At 44.3% G+C, this 20,763-nt stretch overlaps 1 protein-coding gene across 2 annotated transcripts; it reads right to left on the reverse strand.

The window, feature by feature from the left end:
* Positions 1–19,392: 19,392 nt before the first annotated feature.
* On the reverse strand, positions 19,393–20,505 carry LOC127677724 (ubiquitin-conjugating enzyme E2 Q2-like). 2 transcript variants are annotated; one of them, XM_052172740.1, is made up of 2 exons: positions 20,231–20,505; positions 19,393–20,125 (listed from the first exon to the last, which is right to left on the reverse strand). In XM_052172740.1, the coding sequence occupies exons 1-2, from the start codon at positions 20,503–20,505 to the stop codon at positions 19,393–19,395; spliced, it is 1,008 nt and encodes a 335-aa protein (XP_052028700.1). The 2 variants fall into 2 exon arrangements, with proteins under 2 accessions (XP_052028700.1, XP_052028699.1); XM_052172739.1 differs by having other exon boundaries at positions 19,393–20,505.
* Between the last annotated feature and the right edge of the window lie 258 nt (positions 20,506–20,763).

A 20,763-nucleotide genomic window follows, 5' to 3' on the forward strand; every position in this document is an offset into this window, starting at 1 on the left:
AGCATCCAGGCAGGCATGGTGCAGGAGGAGCTAAGAGTTCTACAGCTTCATCTGAAGGTTGCTAGCAGAATTCTAGCTTCCAGGCAACTAGGATGAGGGTTTTAAAGCCCATACCCACAGTGACACACTTCCTCCAGCAATGCCACACCTTCTAATAGTGCCACCCCCCCCCCCCCCGACCAAGTATTTACAAACCATCTCGTTGTTGATGCGGGTCATATGTTAAACAAGTCCCACTCCCCCACCCAGAGATAGAGGGACCTCTGTCACATAGCCTGACTCACACTCTCTGTGTGTCTGTCAGGTAGCATAAGCCACACAGTTAACTAGGCCTGCTTCGCCATGATACGATTCCTCCTCTTCCCATGAAAACCTTAAAGAGAAAGTGCCTGGCTCCATCTCCCAAGAGCCTACTGCATGCTGTTAAGTGTTCACAAACCTCTGTACTGAAGGAGTATCCTAAGACTCGGTGTACTTTCTCTCTTCTCCCTCCCTAAAACCAGCAGTCCCTTCTGACATGGGGTAGGCTTTTTCCCGGCCCAAATGTCACTTCTCAGACAAGTCCTTCTTGCCGTGAGCTCTTCTAGTTAACGTCTGTCCCCCCCACACACAACTGATCTTGCCCACAGTCTTCTCATAGCATCGATGTGTATTTGTTTACTCGCTCTTTTCCCTATAGAAATGTAAGGTCCACCAGGATCTGTTGATTGTATTCATAATTACGTATCCAATGCTGAGAACATCAAGGCAGGCCTATGGCAGATGTTTCAAACCCTTTGCTAAGTAAGTAAACCTTTGTAGCATTGATTGTCTGGATCTTGAAGTGACAGATCCCTCCCAGTCACTCAGAGCTAGACTACCCTTAGCTCTGTGTGTTTGGAAAATCTTGATTCTGGGGAGTGGGGGTGGGAGGCTTACGACAACTCGCTCCTCGGGAAGTGGGTGGGATGGTTTTAACCCGGTATGGTTAGATTTCATAAAAAAGAAGCCAGAGCTGAAGAGAGGAATTAGTCCTTTCACAGCTTGCCGTAGACCTGGCCTTGGTCTTCAGGATCTATGTGGAAAACCTGGTTTTCTGTCACCCCAGTGCTGTGGAGCCAGAGATGAGAGGGCCCTGGGGCAGCCAGGACAGCCAGCCTAACCAAATCGGCAGGTCCCAGAGAGTGGGAGAGGGGGAGATCCTGTCACAGCAAACAAGATGGGTAGTGTTGTGTTTTATAAAAAGAAACCAGAGATACGTTTGGTGGGAACATGGCAAGATGTGGGGGAAGGGAGTGCCTCCAGGGGATCCATGCTGAGGCATCCCTTCCCCCTGAGGGACCAGCCACAGATGGTATAGTGTACAATAGAGTTTATTCAGGGAATGGGGAGGGGAGGTAAGGGCAACGGGGTGGGGTGGGGTAGAGGCCCGCCATCAGCGCCAGGAGAGAGGGGGGAGAGGAATGGAGAGAGGAAGTAAGGAGCAGGAGAGAGGAGAGAGCAAGAGAGTGAGGAGGGAGGCAAGCAGCCCCCTTTATAGTGAGTCAGGCACACCAGGCTGTTGCCAGGTAACCGTAGGGCAGAGCCTAGACTAAATGCCAACAGGTAGTGCCTGAGGAAATCTGAAGAATGACACAGGAAGTTGACCTCTGGCCTCCAGGTGTTGGCGAGGATGTGGAGAAAGAGGAACACTCCTCCACTGCTGGTGGGGCTGGAAATTGGTACAACCACTCTGGAAATCAGTCTGGCGGTTCCTCAGAAAACTGGGTACCTCACTTCCAGAAGATCCTGCTATGCCACTCCTGGGCATATACCCAGAGGATTCCCCAGCATGTAATAAGGATACATGTTCCACTATGTTCATAGCAGCCCTATTTATAATAGTCAGAAGCTGGAAAGAACCCAGGTATCCCTCAACAGAAGAATGGATGCAAAAAAATGTGGTATATATACACAATGGAGTACTATTCAGCCATTAGAAACAATGAATCCATGAAATTCTTAGACAAATGGATGGAGCTAGAGAACATCATACTAAGTGAGGTAACCCAGTCTCAAAAGATCAGTCATGGTATGCACTCACTAATAAGTAGATATTAACCTAGAAAACTGGAATACCCAAAACATAATCCACACATCAAATGAGGTACAAGAAGAAGGGAGGAGTGGCCCCTGGTTCTGGGAAGACTCAGTGTAGCAGTATAAGGCAAAACCAGAACAGGGAAGTGGGAAGGGGTGGGTGGGAGAACAGGGGGAGGGAAGGGGGCTTATGGGACTCGGGGAGTGGGGGGCCAGAAAAGGGGAAATCATTTGAAATGTAAATAAAAAATATATCGAATTAAAAAAAACAATAAAAAAAAGGAGGAAAAAAAAGGAAGGTCCTCTCTGTTATGTTCAGTCCCTAGAACTTACAGCGCCTTGGGAGGAGAGAAGGAGGGGGAAGTGGAAGGGGGACAACAGGGAGGAGGAGGAGTTGATGCTTTTAGGGGCTGGAAAGATGGCTCAGCAGTTAAAGGAATTGGCTGCTCCTCCAGAGGACCCAGGTTTGCTCCACAAATGCCCTCCTCTGGTCCTCAAAGAGTCTGCATGCACAGAAATGCATTCATTCAGGAAGACACCCAGGCATAAAGGAACCATGAAGAAATGGCGCCTTTGCAGTGTGGCCCACTCTGGCGGTGTGCCCTGGTCTTCTTTTCTGAGACTTGGTTAGCCTCTCTTCAGTCTCAGCTGAATTCAGAGTAATTTTCGTAGAGATAGTTATGTTGCCTGCCTGTCAAGAAGACAGTTTCCCTTCCTCTTCCCACACAGTATTCCTGTGGCTTCGCTGTCTCACCTGGCTGCTTTACCTAGAGCTCCAGCCCCGGGGGAGACGGAAGTAGGAAGTTTGGCCTTCCTTCCCAACTATGGGGAGGAGGAGCAGCCTTCTACGACCTTCAAACCACGTTAATTGTGTTCTCAAGTTCTTTTGACCAAACCGAGAAAAAAAATCTGTGCACCTCTTGTTTGTTAAGATTTTTAAAACATTCTTGTTATAAAAGGATGATTTTGTCAAAAAAAAAAAAATTGTGGGGGAGGGGGAGGTTTCCAACCATCAAGAAAGCCATCCGCTTTCATTTTCCATTGCAAATTTCAAATTGCAAACTAACCTTGGATTTCAGAATAAAATATATAAGATCTAGCTGAGGAAAATAAAAAATAAATGTCCAGGTTTGTTTGTTTTGTTTACACACAAACACACTTTAAAATATTTTTTTTTTTATTTTAAAAGGATGTTGTGGGACACTACTTTAATCTCAGCACTCTGGAGGCAGAGGCAGAGGCAGGAGAATCTCTGAGTTCAAGGCCAGCCTGGTCTACATAGCAAATTATAGGATAGCCAGGACTACACAGAGAAACCCTGTCTCAAAAAAGAAAGGAAGAAAAGAAAGGAGGGAGGGAGAGAGGGAAGGAAGGAAGAAAGGAAAGAAAGATCGATTCTCTGTGTACCTGTAGACATTGGTTCTTCCTTTCCATTATATGAGTCCTAGGGACTGAACTCAGGTTATTAGGCTTGGTGGCAAATGCCTTTTTCTCGAGCCATCTTGCATGTGCACACACACGTGTACACACACACACACACACACACACACACACACACACATTTTTTGAGACAGTATCTCATGTAACCCAGCTTGGCTTCGAATGTGGCTATGAAGCAAAGGATGACCTTGAACTTCTGATCCTTCTGACTTGACCCTGCTCCCCAGAGATAGGCTTATGGTATGCACCACCATGCTCAGCTTATTTGGCTCTGGGTCTTGAGCCCAGGCTTTGTGTGTTACGGTTCCGTGGCTATCAGAAGACAGAGGGATGCCACGAAAATCACGCCAGGCAACTGAGGAGAGGGGAGGACTAGTGGGAGTGAGAGGGAGGGAGGGAGGGAAGGAGGGAAGGAAGAACAATGGTGCAGGCTTTATAGAGGAGGGGTGGAGCACACTCATCTGCAAGGGTGGGAACTGTTGCTTTAGTGATTGGCCTGACAGTAGTGTGGGGAGCACCTGGTTCTGGAACTGCTGCAAGCAGGCAGCACTGCTGGCTGAGCTCTGCCCCGATGTTTGGTTGATTTTCCTCTCTCTGTTAATGGATAATGTTACAGACCCTTCTTTTCTGTAACTTTTGTGTGGTTTTGCTGTCACGTTAACAGTGGCCAGACAAACACTTGGGAGCACTCCTTGCATGAGAATGAGTGCAGAACTGCTACTTCTGGTATACATCCCCATTGTAACCTGGGTCTAGACTTCTTTCCTACAAGACAGTTTGTAGCAACAATGTTAGCGATGGGCTTAGGGCTATTGGGCGATCAAGTCCTAGAATGAGCTCTGGCAGTGTTGAGGAACCTCGTCCATTTCGTGTAACATTAAGTTTATCAGCATGAAATCATTTACTATGTTTCCCCTCCTGTCTCTGGGATCTACAGTGATATCCCCTCTCATTGCTGGCAGTTATGAATTTTGCAGTTGTCTTCCTGGCTTAAGTCTGCCTGGAGGCCTATTGATATTATTAAGTTTGAAAGAAATGGCTTTTGCTTTTATTGGTTTTCTATATTAGTTTTCTCTTTTCTGTTTCATTGATTTCTATACCCTTGTATATTATTTCCTTTCTACTCCTGCTTTGGCTTTTATTTGCTTTTTTGTCCCCTCCCCCCGAGTAGATGCTCAGACCCCTTTGCTTTTTAAGCAGAAATGCATGGAATCGCTGTTTAGCTGGTTTAGCTACATCTCAGAATTTTGGAATCTCGAGGTTTCATTTTATTCAAAATGTTTTCAAGTTTCTTTAGGAATTTAATCCCCTGATCTCTAAATCATTCCAGTTCACTTTAAGAGGCTTGCCCAAATATCTTCCCATTATTGATTTTCTGTTTTTATTCAGTGTGGTCTAAAAACATACTGCATACGATTTAAGATCTCCTAAATGTATCAACATCTTTATAGCCAAAATAAATATGGATTGTTTTGACCAACATTTCATAGATTTTGAAAAGGTGGTGTCCTCTGCTTTCTGTGCAACTGTAGAAGTCAATTAAGTCAGACTGGTCAGCAGCACTGACCTTTGTGTGTACTGCACATTTCCTAAAAGAGCAGCACTTAAACCCCAGAAGTGTTTATAGTTCCTTCTACTGCTCCCACAAATTATATAGGCTCTTATTTTGTGTACTTTCTGGTTCTATAAGTAGATACATATACATCTGCAATTGCTATATTTTCTTATCAAACTGCAACTGGCTACTTTATCACTGAGAAACATCATAGCACTATACACAGGGCAGCAAGCTGAATGCCTGGTTAAGAGCACTGGCTGCCAGGTTTGCGTGATACCCCTAAGAAGCCTGTCCTTCTCTCAAGGGAAATGGAGGAGGAATGGATTGGTCAAGAAGCAGAGGTGGGGGAGAGGGAGAGACCCTGAGAACAATAGAGTGAGGGGAACAGTAGTCATGGTGTATATATGAGAGAGTCAGTAAATAAATTGAAAAGAGAGAAAGACAGAGCACTGACTGCTCTGTCAAAGGACGGTGGTTCAGTACCCAGTGCCCACATGGTGGCTCAGAACTCTCTGTAACTCTTCTGGCTTTCTCAGGCACTGGCAACCAGGAAGACATGCAAACACTCTTCCCTGAGCAATTGTTCCAGATGTTTCAAGGTCAAATTTTACACAGCATGGAGGCCCTGTGGGCTGCCTGTCCTTCAAGGGTGGCTTTCTAGTGTCCAGATACTGGCTAGTTAAGGAGGTAATCTTTGTCATCATCAAATGATATTTTTTTGTTTTGTTTTGTTTTAGAACATTGACAGGAACTTAAGACTGATTTCTGGGAGAGGAAAAAAGGACAAGAAGGACAGATAACCTCCCCAAGGAGAGTGGAACTATTTTTCACACTGGCAAGAGCCGTGAAATACTACAGCCTCACTAAATCACTCCGCAAGATTGTATGATTCGCAGACCTTTTCAAGATTCCCCTACTAGCTTCTCAACAGCAAGCTGACAAGCAATCGCTTGGCCCCATGCACAGAGCCAGCCCCAAAGACTGGCTTGTGTTGTTTTATCCTGGGAGTGTGTAGGTTTTCTGGTGTCAAGGGTGAAAGAACAAATAAGGAAAATGCACATAATAGAAAGGAGAGAGATCCTAACTCCCCCAAGCTCAAAACTAGACGCAATTCAATGCCATAATATTTTATATTTAGCTTTTTTTTTTTTTTTTTTTTTTGTCTTTGAGACAGGGTTTCTCTGTGTAGCCCTGGTTGTCCTGGAACTCACTCTATAGATCAGGTTGGCCTCGAACTCAGAAATCCACCAGCCTCTGCCTCCCAAGTGCTGGGATTAAAGGCGTGTGCCACCACCACCCGGCTACCATTATTCCATTTGAGGAAAGAAGAAAAGAGAAAAAAAAAAAATAATTAAGGCAGCCTTAGTATCAGAAACCTCACCTGAAGGTGCCCACCACTTACCCTTTCTGGCTGCCAGGTTTCCCTTGCAGACAACTCGCTGGTTGGGTTTTGTCAACTTGACACAAAGCTGGATGTATTAGGGAAGGAGACCTTGCAACTGAGGTACAGCCACCATCAGACTGTCCTGTAGACAAGTTGTGGCAGGTGTGGGGGGGGGGGGAATTTTCTTGATTGATGATTGATATAGGAGGGCCCAGCCCACTGTGAGTGGTGCCACCCCTGGGCAAGGGGTCCTGAACTGTTAAGGAAGCAGGCCCAGGGAGCTCTGGAAGCAAGCCAGTAAGTAGTACTCCTCCCATGCTCTCCGCTTCAGTTCCTGCCTTTAGTTCCTGAGTTCCCACCCGGGCTTCCCTCAATAATAGACTGTGAATGGGAAGTGTGAGCCAAAAAATGTCCTTCTCTAAGTTGCTTTGCATCCAAATAACTTATCACCGTGACAGAAAAGCAAACTAAGACAGACACAGTAGTTGTACATTTTTCTACCAATCAGAACTTCCGGAGCCTCTAGGCCTGCCTGCAGGGGCTTCAGCTAGTCAGGATAGATGTGATTACTCAGAGGCACAAACAGCACATCCTTTGCAAATGGGGAATGTAACAAAGAAGAGGATCTGTGGACCAAGGTCATGTTCGGCTACTGTTCCTCAGTGGGCTCTTCCTCTCAGCCTAGGGCTTTCCTGGGATTCTCCCACTGGCAACTTTCCTAAAAGAAAGTCACCTTTAGTCCTTCCTGGGCATTTGTGAGGTGACAATGGCCCCCAACAATGGCTCCCAGGTGTTCCTGGGAAGGACACCCAGCAGCTCCTGCTCTGAAGTTCCACCCGTTAGGCCCACCTTCTGGTTTACCTAAAACCTGATCAGAAGGACCAGGTTTATGCCCCAAGGCAAAATGAAAAAAATAAATAAATAATGGCATGTCCGGTGTGTTGGCTCACATTTATTATCCTGGTTCTCACTCAGGAGGCTGAGGCAGGGTAATCACCACAAGTTCAAGACCACCCTAGACAATAGAGTGAGATCCTGTCTCAGAAAAAAATAAATAAATAATATTGATTTTAAAGCAATGGACGGGACTTTAGCTGATAAACAGGATATAAGAAGACAATGACAGCCGGGTGGTGGTGGCACACGCCTGTAATCCCAGCACTCTGGGAGGCAGAGGCAGGCAGATTTCTGAGTTCAAGGCCAGCCTGGTCTACAGAGTGAGTTCCAGGACAGTCAGGGCTATATAGAGAAACCCTGTCTCGAAAAAACCAAATCTAAAAAACAAAAAAACAAAAAACAAAAAAAAAAAAAAGGAGGAGGAGGAAGAGGAGGAGGAGGAAGAGGAGGAGGAGAAGGAGGAAGAGGAGGAGGAGGAAGAGGAGGAGGAGGAGGAAGAAGAAGAAGAAGAAGAAGAAGAAGAAGAAGAAGAAGAAGAAGAAGAAGAAGAAGAAGAAGAAGAAGAGGAGGAGGAGGAGGAGGAGAAGAAGAAGAAGAAGAAGAAGAAGAAGAAGAAGAAGAAGAAGAAGAAGAAGAAGAAGAAGAAGAAGAAGAAGAAGAAGAAGAAGAAGAAGAAAAAGAAGAAGAGAAGAAGAAGAAAAAGAAGAAGAGAAGAAGAAGAAAAAGAAGAAGAGAAGAAGAAGAAAAAGAAGAAGAGAAGAAGAAGAAAAAGAAGAAGAGAAGAAGAAGAAGAGAAGAAGAAGAAGAAGAAGAAGAAGAAGAAGAAGAAGAAGAAGAAGAAGAAGAAGAAAAAGAAGAAGAGAAGAAGAAGAAAAAGAAGAAGAGAAGAAGAAGAAAAAGAAGAAGAGAAGAAGAAGAAGAAGAAGAAGAAGAAGAAGAAGAAGAAGAAGAAGAAGAAGAAGAAGAAGAAGAAGAAGAAAAGAAGAAGAAAAGAAGAAGAAGAAGAAGAAGAAGAAGAAGAAGAAGAAGAAGAAGAAGAAGAAGAAGAAGAAGAAGAAGAAGACGACGACGACAGAGCTGAGAGCTGGAGAGATGGCTCAGCACTGACTGCTCTCCCAGAGTTCCTGAGTTCAATTCCCAGCAACCACATGGGGGGGGGGGGCTTCTCTGAGACAAGGTTTCTCTGGATAGCCCTGGCTGTCCTGGAACTCACTCTGTAGATCAGGCTGGCCTCAAACTCAAAAAAACTGCCTGCCTCTGCTTCCCAAGTGCTGGGATTAAAGGTGTGTACCACCACTGCCTCACAACTATCTGTAATGGGATCCAATGCCCTCTTCTGGAATGTCTGATGACAACTGCAGTGTACTCATATTAAAGAAAGAAAGAAAGAAAGAAAGAAAGAAAGAAAGAAAGAAAGAAAGAAAGAAAGAAAGAAAGAAAGAAAGAAAGAAAGAAAGAAAGAAAGAAAGAAAGAAAGAAAGAAAGAAAGAAAGAAAGAAAGAAAGAAAGAAAAGAAAAGAAAGAAGGCAACGACAAACTTCTTCCTCTTTCTCCCTTGCCTCCTCCTACCTCAGAGCCAGTTCTGAGAGACAGAGGCTCTCTAACATCTCTCAGCTGGCAGGCTACTGGTTGCCTCTTTTAATTTTGTTAATTTTTTTGTGAGTTTATTTAATTTTCTGTGTAGCGGTGGTTTTGCCTACACATGTCTGTGCACCACGGTTGTGCAATGTCCATGGAGGCCAGAAGAAGCTGTTATATCTCCCAGAATTGGGCTTGCAGATGGTTATGAGCTGTCATGTGGATGCTGGGAACTGAACTCAGGTCTTCTGCAGTGCTCTTGCCCTCCGAGCCATCTCTCCATCCCCAACTCTATAAAGCATTGACCCACTCATTAAGCTCCAGCCCTGTGTCTGCCCTGCCCTCTCTGTGGCTCTTATCACCTCCTCCTGTCCTCCACAGACCATGAGAATTCTACTGCAAATCCAACATGGAGGCTTGTACTTTGAGCTGTATCCAGAGTTGTGGTTTTCTAGTGTTTGCTTTTGTTTTGTTTACCACACAGTTCAAAGATGAAGATCTCTTGAAGATCAACAAAACAAGGTGTGGTAAAGACTTTTGTAAGTTTCAGGGGGCAGGGGGAAACAATGTTCACAGGAAGTCCACTAGAGCACAAACAAGAAAACAATAACTATGAAACTCATGACCAAAAGTGTTAGTGGGAAATTACAGAAGGCTTGGGACCAAAGGGGAAACATTAGCCAGGTGTGGGGGCACATGTTTACAACCCCAGCATTTAGGGGGCTGAAGAGGGGGATTATGGTCTAAAGGCCAGCCTGGGCTATGTGGCTAGACACTGGAAAGAGGGGGAAAGGAAGAAAAAAAAAGGAATTCCTGGGAGGGAAGGAAGGAGGGAAGGAAGGAGCTAAGGAAAGAGGGAGGGTGGGAGGGAGGGAGGAGAGGAGGGAAAAGGAAAGAAGGAAGGTAGGAAGGATGAAAGGAAGGAAAGACAGACAGAAGAACAGCTAACTTGGAGAGGATTTGCAGGAGACAACAAAGGGGCTGCCTAGGCAGAGAAGAGAGGATATCTCAGGCAAAGGCAGACAGGGATTCCACTGAGGCCTGAGAACAAAGGGAATGTCTCAAAGCTACACAGAGAATGAGGTCACTAGAGCAGGTGGGGTGGATCATAACAGATCTTTATACAACATTCAACCCTGGGTTCTTTTCCCAAGGCTGTGAGGATGATGTCATTGAGGGTCTAGATCACTCAGACATGGGCGTGGAAGCTGTGAGGGAAGAGAAAGTGTAAGCTTTCTATGAGTCTAAAATGTTCTGAAAAATAATTGTTTTTAAGCACAAGGGAGTCAGAGATCATAACCCTTCATGGAATTCTGAGAAATCTGAGTGACCATGCTTGGAAAGTTCTCAGCTGCTCTGTGCACTGGGGTGCACAACGTCTGGAAGTAGAAATGATGCCATCATCTGAGAATTCAAGAGATATTAAACAACTAGAGGAAGGAGGCAGGAAGGGGCTTCCCACCGTAAATCTCTTGGTTTCTTTGTTTAATCATGTTTATTTATTTAGGGCAGCAAGTCCACTACATCCATGTAGAGACCAGAGGACAGCTTGTAGGAGTCATTTCTCCTCTTCCCCTGGATCAATGAGGTCACCACAGAGCCTGTACCTACTGAGACACCTTGTGGACTCCAAATCTTTTGATTCTAAACCCCTGAACTCAAAAGGGTCTCCATACAGGAAAAAAAAGAATCTGTGTATTAATACCAATTTTATAGGGCAGGAGAGATGGCTCAGTAGTTCAAAGCACCTGCCAATAAGTCATAGGAACTAGGAACTATGGTTTGGGACCCGGCATTCATATCCACCATATTCTCTGAAACTCCACTTCCAAGGGATCCAAAACCCTCTTCTGGCCTCAGCAGGAACACAGATATAGACCCCAGCATAGACATGCACACATATAAACAAATAAAATAGTGGCTAGAGAGATGGCTCAGTGTTAGGGTTGTTTCTGTGCACCCACATGGCAGCTCACAGCTCCAGGGGATTCGACACCCTCATCCAGGGATACATGCAGGAAAGACACCAATTCATATAAAATAAAAATAACTAATAAGGGCTGGTCTGATGGCTCAGTGGTTAAGAGCACTGACTGCTCTTCCGCAGGTCCTGAGTTCAATTCCCAGCAACCACATGGTGGCTCACAGCCATCCATAATGGGATCTGATGCCCTCTTCTGGTGTGTAGGAAGACAGCTACAGTGTACTCATATATAACAATAAATCTTCGGGCCAGAGAGGTCCTGAATTCAATTCCCAGCAACCACATGATTTCTCATAGCCATCTGTACAGCTACAGTGTACTCATATACATAAAATAAATAAATCTTTAAGAAAACTAAAATTTAAATAAATAAATGAATGAATGAATGAATGAATAATAAATCACTTAAATAAAATAACATTTAAAAGATAGTATTATAATGGAATAAAATCCAAACCAAGTTCCTATGCAAAGAAACAAAAACAGGACAGGTGTGGTGGTGCACAATTTTTTTAATTTACATATTTATTTTATATATATGAATACAGTGTCACTGTGTATAGACACACAAAAGAGGACATCAGATCCCATTACAGGTGGTTGTGAGCAACCATGTGGTTGCTGGGAATTGAACTCAGAACCTCTGCAAGAGCAGCCAGTACTCTCAACCTCTGAGCCATCTCTCCAGCCCCATGTGGTAGACACTTTATTATTATTATTATTATTATTCGATATAATTTTTTATTTACATTTCAAACGATTTCCCCTTTTCTATCCCCCCACTCCCTGAAAGTCCTGAAAGCCCCCTTCTCTCCCCCTGTCCTCCCACCCACCCCTTCCCACTTCCCCGTTCTGGTTTTGCCAAATACTGCTTCACTGAGTCTTTCCAGAACAAGGGGCCACTCCTCCTTTCTTCTTGTACCTCATTTGATGTGTGAATTATGTTTTGGGTATTCCAGTTTTCTAGGTTAATATCCACTTATTAGTGAGTGCATACCATGATTCACCTTTTGAGTCTGGGTTACCTCACTTAGTATGATGTTCTCTAGCTCCATCCATTTGCCTAAGAATTTCATGAATTCATTGTTTCTAATGGCTGAATAGTACTCCATTGTGTAGATATACCACATTTTTTGCATCCACTCTTCTGTTGAGGAATACCTGGGTTCTTTCCAGCATCTGGCAATTATAAATAGGGCTGCTATGAACATAGTAGAGCATGTATCCTTATTACATGGTAGGGAATCCTCTGGGTATATGCCCAGGAGTGGTATAGCAGGATCTTCTGGAAGTGAGGTGCCTAGTTTTCGGAGGAACTGCCAGATTGATTTCCAGAGTGGTTGTACCAATTTGCAACCCCACCAGCAGTGGAGGAGTGTTCCTCTTTCTCCACATCCTCTCCAACACCTGCTGTCTCCTGAATTTTTAATCTTAGCCATTCTGACTGGTGTAAGATGAAATCTCAGGGTTGTTTTGATTTGCATTTCCCTAATGACTAATGAAGTTGAGCATCTTTTAAGAAGCTTCTCCACCATCCGAAGTTCTTCAGGTGAGAATTCTTTGTTTAACTCTGTACCCCATTTTTTAATAGGGTTGTTAGGTTTTCTGGAGTCTAACTTCTTGAGTTCTTTATATATATTGGATATTAGCCCTCTATCTGATGTAGGATTGGTGAAGATCTTTTCCCAATTTGTTGGTTGCTGATTTGTCCTCTTGATGGTGTCCTTTGCCTTACAGAAACTTTGTAATTTTAAGAGGTCCCATTTGTCAATTCTTGATCTTAGAGCATACGCTATTGGTGTTCTGTTCAGAAACTTTCTCCCTGTACCGATGTCCTCAAGGGTCTTCCCCAGTTTCTTTTCTATTAGCTTCAGAGTGTCTGGCTTTATGTGGAGGTCCTTGATCCATTTGGATTTGACCTTAGTACAAGGAGACAAGGATGGATCAATTCACATTCTTCTGCATGCTGACCTCCAGTTGAACCAGCACCATTTGATAAAAAGGCTTTTTTTTTCCCCATTGGATGTTTTCAGCCTCTTTGTCGGGGATCAAGTGACCATAGGTGTGTGGGTTCATTTCTGGATCTTCAATCCTGTTCCATTGATCCTCCTGCCTGTCACTGTACCAATACCATGCAGTTTTTAACACTATTGCTCTGTAGTATTGCTTGAGGTCAGGGATACTGATTCCCCCAGACTTTCTTTTGTTGCTGAGAATAGTTTTAGCTATCCTGGGTTATTTGTTATTCCAGATGAATTTGATAATTGCTCTTTCTAACTCTGTGAAGAATTGAGTTGGGACTTTGATGGGTATTGCATTGAATCTGTATATTGCTTTTGGCAAAATGGCCATTTTAACTATATTGATTCTACCGATCCATGAGCATGGGAGGTTTTCCCATTTTTTGAGGTCTTCTTCCATTTCCTTCTTCAGAGTCTTGAAGTTCTTGTCATACAGATCTTTCACATGTTTGGTAAGAGTCACCCCAAGATACTTTATACTGTTTGTGGCTATTGTGAAGGGGGTCATTTCCCTAATTTCTTTCTCAGCCTGCTTATCCTTTGAGTATAGGAAGGCCACTGATTTGCTTGAGTTGATTTTATAACCTGCCACTTTGCTGAAGTTGTTTATCAGCTGTAGGAGCTCTCTAGTGGAATTTTTTGGGTCACTTAGGTAGACTATCATGTCCTCTGCAAATAATGATAGTTTGACTTCTTCCTTTCCAATTTGTATCCCTTTGACCTCATTATGTTGTCGAATTGCCCAAAGCACAGGACCAGATGGTTTCAGTGCAGAATTCTATCAGACCTTCAAAGAAGAGTTAACACCAATACTCTTCAAACTATTCCACAAAATAGAAACAGAAGGAACACTACCCAATTCCTTCTACGAAGCCACAATTACGCTGATACCAAAACCACACAAAGATCCAACAAAGAAAGAGAACTTCAGACCAATTTTTCTTATGAACATCGATGCAAAAATACTCAATAAAATTCTTGCCAACCGAATCCAAGAACACATCAAAATGATCATCCACCATGATCAAGTAGGCTTTATCCCGGGAATGCAGGGTTGGTTCAATATATGGAAATCCATCAATGCAATCCACTACATAAACAAACTCAAAGAAAAAAACAACATGGTCATTTCATTGGATGCTGAAAAGACATTTGACAAAATTCAGCATCCTTTCATGCTAAAAGTCTTGGAAAGAACAGGAATTCAAGGCCCATACCTAAACATAGTAAAAGCAATATACAGCAAACCGGTAGCCAGCATCAAACTAAATGGAGAGAAACTTGAAGCAATCCCACTGAAATCAGGGACTAGACAAGGCTGCCCCCTTTCTCCTTATCTTTTCAATATTGTACTTGAGGTACTAGCTCGGGTAGACACTTTTAAACCCAGCAGGCAGGAGGCAGAAGTAGGAGGATCTCTCTGCACGATGGCAGCCTGGCTACACAGTGAGTTCTAGGGCTACGTAGAGAACCGTGTCTACCAGGAGAATGAGACAATAAAAGGAAGGAAGGAAGCCAGATGTGGTGGCACAGGCCTTTAGGAGGCAGAGGCAAGTGGATCTCTGTGGGTTCTAAGACAGCCAGGGCTATGTAGAGAGACCCTGTACCAAAATATATATATTGAAGGAAGAAAGAATAGGAAGGGAAGAAGGGAGGGAGAGAGGGACAGAGGGAGTACAAAAGGAAGGGAGGAAGTAATTTTTCTTTTGACCCAGGTGCTGGGAACTAAACTTAGGTCCTCTGCAAGAGCAGTTTATGCTCTTACCCATGAGCCATATCTGACCTACCACCCCAACCCCGACACACACAGTCTCAAACACACACATATACATACATACACACACATACACACACAATCTCACACACACATATACATACACATACTCAATCTCACACATACCCACACACACATACATACACACATACCCACACACACATATACACACACACACTTTATATATGTGTGCAGCACTGGTGGTATAGTACTGAGCATAGCTGCCTTCCAATTCTTTATTTATGAATTATTTCTTGGATGATGAGAACTTGGAAAATACTTGGTAGAGATCTTCCAAGGAATGTTTGTTTGTTTGTTTGCTTGCTTGTTTGTTTGTCTGTTGACCTAATTGCAGGTCCTTATTAGACATCAACAGGGCCTGCATTGGTTCTGGTCACCCTTCTAGAAGCTGTTTCAGCTCAAGGGGTTTGTTTCAGCTCAAGGCATTGCCATGGTTCCAATCCAGTCAGAGGTTTTAACTAAATATCCAATAGCTATGTCACTGTTGTGTTCTTTGTCCTGAAGCTGAATGAGTCTCCTCCTGAAAGATGACTTCCCTGAAGCTATTGCTGCTTGGAGGGTGTGGTGGTTAGAATAGGTTTGGCTCCCACAGACTCATGTGTATGAATGTTTGGCCCCAAGGAATGGCACTATTAGGAGGCGTGGCCTAGTTGGAGTAGGCAGGGCCTTGTTGGTGGAAGTGTGTCATTATAGGGGTGGGCTTTGAGGTCTCCTATCCTCAAGCTATACTCAGTGAGACACACAGTCTCCTTCTGCTGCCTGTGGATCAAAATGCAAAACTCTCAGCTCCTTCCCCAGCACCATGCTGCTGCCGTGATGATAAGACACTGGCCCTTCTAGCCTGTAAGCCAGCCACAATTAAATGCTGTCCTTATAAGAGTTGCCTTGGCTATTGTGTCTCTTCATAGCAATGAAACTCTAAGACAGAGGGGGAAAGAATGTCAGTACTTTTCAATGTGGCTCTGAAGTCTCTGGATCCTCCCTTCATTTTCAGCTCTACTTTTGAACAGCCAGATTCTGCTTTCCTATGCACAGTTCTTGTAGTACCATATAAACTAAAGTCACCTAGCCCATGATTCTAACACCCAGTTTTGAACATCCCTCCTCAAAACCCATATATCTATTATCTGGCATACATCAGTAACCTCAGCACTTAGTAGACTGAAGTAGGAAAGTCTACAGTTAAGGCTAACCTGGGCTTCATAGCAAGATCCTTGCTTGGCTGGAGAGATGGCTCAGTGGTTAAGAACACTATCTGCTCTTCCAGAGGACTAAGGTTTCAGTCACACGGCACCTCATAGCCCATGTAAAACTCCAGTTCCAATGGATCCGACGCCCTCTTCTGGCCTCCAGGAGCACAAAAACAACAAACAGGCATACACGCAGACCCACAGGGACAGAGAGAGACAGAGAGTTCTTGTCTCCATTTTTTAAACAATCAGGAAAACCAAGATGGTGGCAGATGCTGGCACTTGAGAAACTGCAGAACATCTCTAAGGAAGCTTCTAGGGCAGACATGGTGGTGGATGATGATCCTGTGGAGTGCATGGTATTTCCAAAACAACTTTTTTTAAAAAATGCAGGTCTTATGGGAAAATGCTTTTTGTTTGGTTGGTTTTGGGTTTTTTTAGGGGGGAGGGGAGTCAAGACAGGGTTTCTTACTGTAGCCCTGACTGTCCCTGGAACTCACTTTTTAGATCAGGCTGTCCTTGAACTCAGAGATCTGCTGGCCTCTACTTCCCAAATGCTGGGATTAAAGACATGTGCCAACTCTAACTTTTTATTTTCATTTTTAATTATGTATGGGGGATGGGCATGTGAATAACTGCATCTCCCTGGCACTGGAGTTAGAGGAGGTTGGGAGGCATCACGTGGTGTTGGGAACTGAATTAGGCCCTCTGCAAGAGCAGCAGGTGCTTGTAACCACTGAGCCAGCTCATCTTGGCCTGGGGAAGATGTTTTTTCAAAAGAGCCCGATGATTGAGTTCTAGAGCTGACTTGACTATATAAGCAAGAAACTATCTCAGAACAAAACCAAAAAGTTAAGATTCAATGTTTGTTCTCTACCCCTGCCCACTGTGTGTCCTTATTTAATTCAATTCTATTTTATTCATCTCTATAATCTCTGTATTCATCACAGTAATACAGTGATGGATAAAATTTCTGAATTAAAACCCTGTGTCTCCTACTAAGGAGAGATCCCCCTCTCTGTGCCTATTCCTGAAATAGCAGTTCACAGAACAAAGCCCCATCCATGTGAAGGATGCTGCAACGCTGGCTGACTAACTAGAACTGTCGGGATTTTGGAGACATTCTGGAATGTTGCCTGTCTGGAGCCAAATTACCCCGGGCTATCTTTAGTCCCCTTAATAGCCGCCATACATTGTTCACCTCTGTGTTTGACCTGGCATCTTTGTGACATTACATAAATCCTCTTGGAGCATCCAGACACGCTCCTAACCCCCACCAACACAAAGGCTAGGAATGTCATCAGAAGTATCTGAGGCCTGAAGCAGAATTTCCCCAGCTTGGCAATAACACACCTACCCAATGTTTCTACTAATACATTCTTAAGCACCTTGATTTATGACTTTGTTCTGTTACTATTAAAAAAAGAAGAAGAAGAAACCTTCATGCAACTATTGGGCTGGAACATGGTATTTGGGTCAGCCTGAACGCCTGTTCCCAGGCACGATCAAGTCACGCTCAGCTCCTGAGTAAGCCAGCTCTTATCCCCTATTGGGTGAGAGCTGTGTGTTTCTGTCGGCAGTGCCAGTGACCCTGAGCGGCTAGCTTCTGCCTGCCTCCCGTTCTCTTGGCCTCAGCGGCACCAACCTGATGTTCTCTTTTGAGACTCTGCAACTGCACATGTGGGTATCCGTCTGTCTTTCCTATTTTGTCTTTTTAAAGTTAGAAGCCAGAGCACACAGAACCAACCCTTGACGCTCTTGTGAAACAGCGAGCAAGCGAACCCCAGAAAGCACATTGCAGAAGGGATGAAGGAGGGAGCCAGCGGCTTCCCTGGGCCAGGACATCCCAGCCGCGAGTCTCAGATTCTTCTCTGATTCAACCTGAGGCGATTCTTCTCTGATTCAACCTGAGGCGTGCTCTCCTATGTGCCTGGGCAAATGAACACATGCCAGTTACAGTCTGCTTACGCTGCTCATCCCAGACAACACTGATGTTCCAGGCTTGCCTTTCCTTCTGGGCAAAAACTTCAATCACCCCAGAGTCTACAGACTGGAAACATGTCTCCATACGGCTAAAGACTTACGTTCCTGATCACTTTTGAATCAACCCATACCAATGGGCTTTCTTCTCATCTGAAGGCTTGTGACAATAAAATACTTTCTATTTCTTACTGGGGGTGGGGGGTGGAAAGTGAACTCTACTCTAGGTGTGAATCCACAAATCCCTCAGTTCACCTTATGTGGGGAGCACAGGTAACCAATATCAACACAGGGGTTCTGGTTTGGCTTCATTTTGCTCTAGGGTCTTAGATCAATGTGGTGGTCCGAATAGGTACGGCCACCATAGACTCATGTGTTTGAATCCTTGGCCCATAGGGAGTGGCATGATTAGGAGGTGTGGTCTCACTGGAAGTGTGTCACTGTGGGGATGGGCTTTGAGGTCTCCTATCTTCAAGCTACACCCAGTGTGGTACAATCTCTCCTGCTGCCTGTGGTTCTGGGTGTAGAACTCTTTGCTCCTCCAGGACCATATCTGCCTGCACACTGCCAGGTTTGCCAGTGTAATGATAGCAGACTGAACTCTCAAACTGTAAGCCAGCCCCAATTAAATGCTTCCCTTTATAAGAGTTGCCTTGGTCACACTGTCCCTTCACAGCAATGAAACCCTAAGACAGTTACCAGGGAAACTGGGGCCTCCTCTGGATGTCTCGGTCTCAATGGTAGAAGACTTTGAGAATGGATTCAATAAAAATCCTCTGAGAGAAGGAAGACAGAGGAAAGGAAGAGAAAGACATACCATGTGTTCGCAGTGAGACAGGGGAAGGTGGGAAAATGACTTAGAAAAACAGCAAGACCAGGATGTCTGAAAACAGGATAGCCAAGCTTTGGCAAGAAGTTGGGGAAAAAAAAAGTTGGTAGGGTTTTATTTTTGTTTTGTTTGTATTTTTGTCTTTTATGTGTTTCAGAAATAAAGTTATGCCTGGCTGAGTCAGGATTTAAAAAGACAGACAGACCTAACAGTAGATGCCGCACAAGGGGGCAGGAACTCTGGGAAGGAAAAATGGATTCCTTTTTTTGTTTGTTTGTTTGATTATTTGACACTGGCAAAAGTTTTATTGGCACTAAATGGAACAAATGTTTGTAAATACTTATTATCCCCCCTCCCCCAATGGCCCAATAAATGAATATTATCTAAAGTCACAACTGACTGGCCTACTTAACACATTTCACTTAATCAAGGAACAAGGATGACGACAAATGGACATTATGATTATATATCAGGAAAAAGAACATTAAGGGGTCACAGTTCAGCCCAAGACCCCCACAGTAAGCACAATGAAAAGGTTGAAACTTCTACTGGCAGTCAGTTGACAGATTATCCACTAAAACACCAATTAGCTAGTATCTTTCTCACTACCTGTTAAAAACATATGCAAAACTTGTGTCTTTAAAGCCACATTGTTTCAAATACTCAGCAGTCCACTCTTCATCCATCTTCCTTTGGAGGAGTGAACCAGCCTATCTCCTCATGCTCCCGCATCGCTCTTTGAAAGGCCCTTTGGGCTTTTTTTAGATCATATTGATTATCTGCTTTGAAGTCTACCCTGGCCTGGCCTTTGACTAAGGTGGCACTGATCTGCATGATGATCGATTCTACAGAGTAGGCGCTGCTCCAGCCTTGTTTTGTGAGCAGTTCCATACACAACGCCCCTCCAGGCAAGACATACCCATCAGAGAGAACAGGCAACTCAACGCGAACAAATGGAGGAGCAAACGGAAACTTATCTTTGAAAGAGAAGTTAAGCAAAATAAAGTCTATGCCTTCCTTTTCTTTCAAGAGCTGAAGGTCTCTGTACAAGGGACTATCAGGGTCAACCTTCTTCAGTTTAACGTGCCAGTCATATAGATTGTCATTTATCAGTTCCACAGAATAAGTCCCCGATTTGTAACACTGTGATCTATAGATCTCTCTGAGTTCTTTCATAAGTCTATTTGAGGCCAGCAGTGATCCAGATGTGGTACCACTCGAATGAGCTTTCCATAGATTCTTGTTGATATTCCTTAACATTGCCAAATGCTCTTCCTCAAGCCCTTCATCATCTGATTTTTTCTCACTACTTCTCTCTTCTTCTTTCAGCTCATAATGATCCAGGTCTTCCAGCCCCTTGGCTGCATCTTCCTCTTCTGAAGTCACCTCTATGATGGTGGCCTCCTGAGAGATGGGGAGCGGCTGGTCCAGCATCTCCACATCCAGGTGCTCAGGCAGGTTATATAAGCTGCAGAGTTCACAGATCAGCCATTTGAGCTGCTGACAAAGCGAACTTTTGGGCTTTGAATCTTGCAGGCTTTCCAGGATAGATGTGACATCTGGATTGTCAGAGTCCACAAACCATATCGCAGATGAAGATGGGTAGGATTCAGGGATTGTGCAGTTCAGGGTGAGCTGTGGTGGCAAGGACAGGGTGCCTGCAGGCTCTGGTGGCAACAGGAACTGGCACTGCAGCTCATCCAGGTGCCAGCTCACGATGCGCAGCTGCTCATGGTCCTTGTGGAAGATGGACGCTAGGAACTCCAGCTCAGCCTTATGCCCCAAAGACATCCTTCCTCTCCGGCCCTCCGAGATGAGTGTGGAAGTGAAGCTGTCCTGCAAGACACCTGCTCAGAAATGTATTGTCTTAGAAAGAGATAAATATTCTTGCCACCCCTTTAACATGGAGAATCCATCTTCCCGAGAGGTTGTTGCTTAGCCAGGCTAAGCCAGAGACCAGCCCAACTGGTTGTGGTGTCTTCACCCAGGCTAGAGATTTCATTTTCTTCTTATTTGAAAAAAAATTAAATTTAAAATAAAGCCCTTAAT

The sequence above is a fragment of the Apodemus sylvaticus genome, chromosome 2, assembly GCF_947179515.1.
Source record: "Apodemus sylvaticus chromosome 2, mApoSyl1.1, whole genome shotgun sequence".
NCBI classification, from domain to species: Eukaryota; Metazoa; Chordata; class Mammalia; order Rodentia; family Muridae; genus Apodemus; species Apodemus sylvaticus.

Bases quoted from the DNA above. Each gene is read 5' to 3' on its own strand.
- LOC127677724 (XM_052172739.1), bottom strand. From the start codon at position 20,505: ATGTCTTTGGGGCATAAGGCTGAGCTGGAGTTCCTAGCGTCCATCTTC.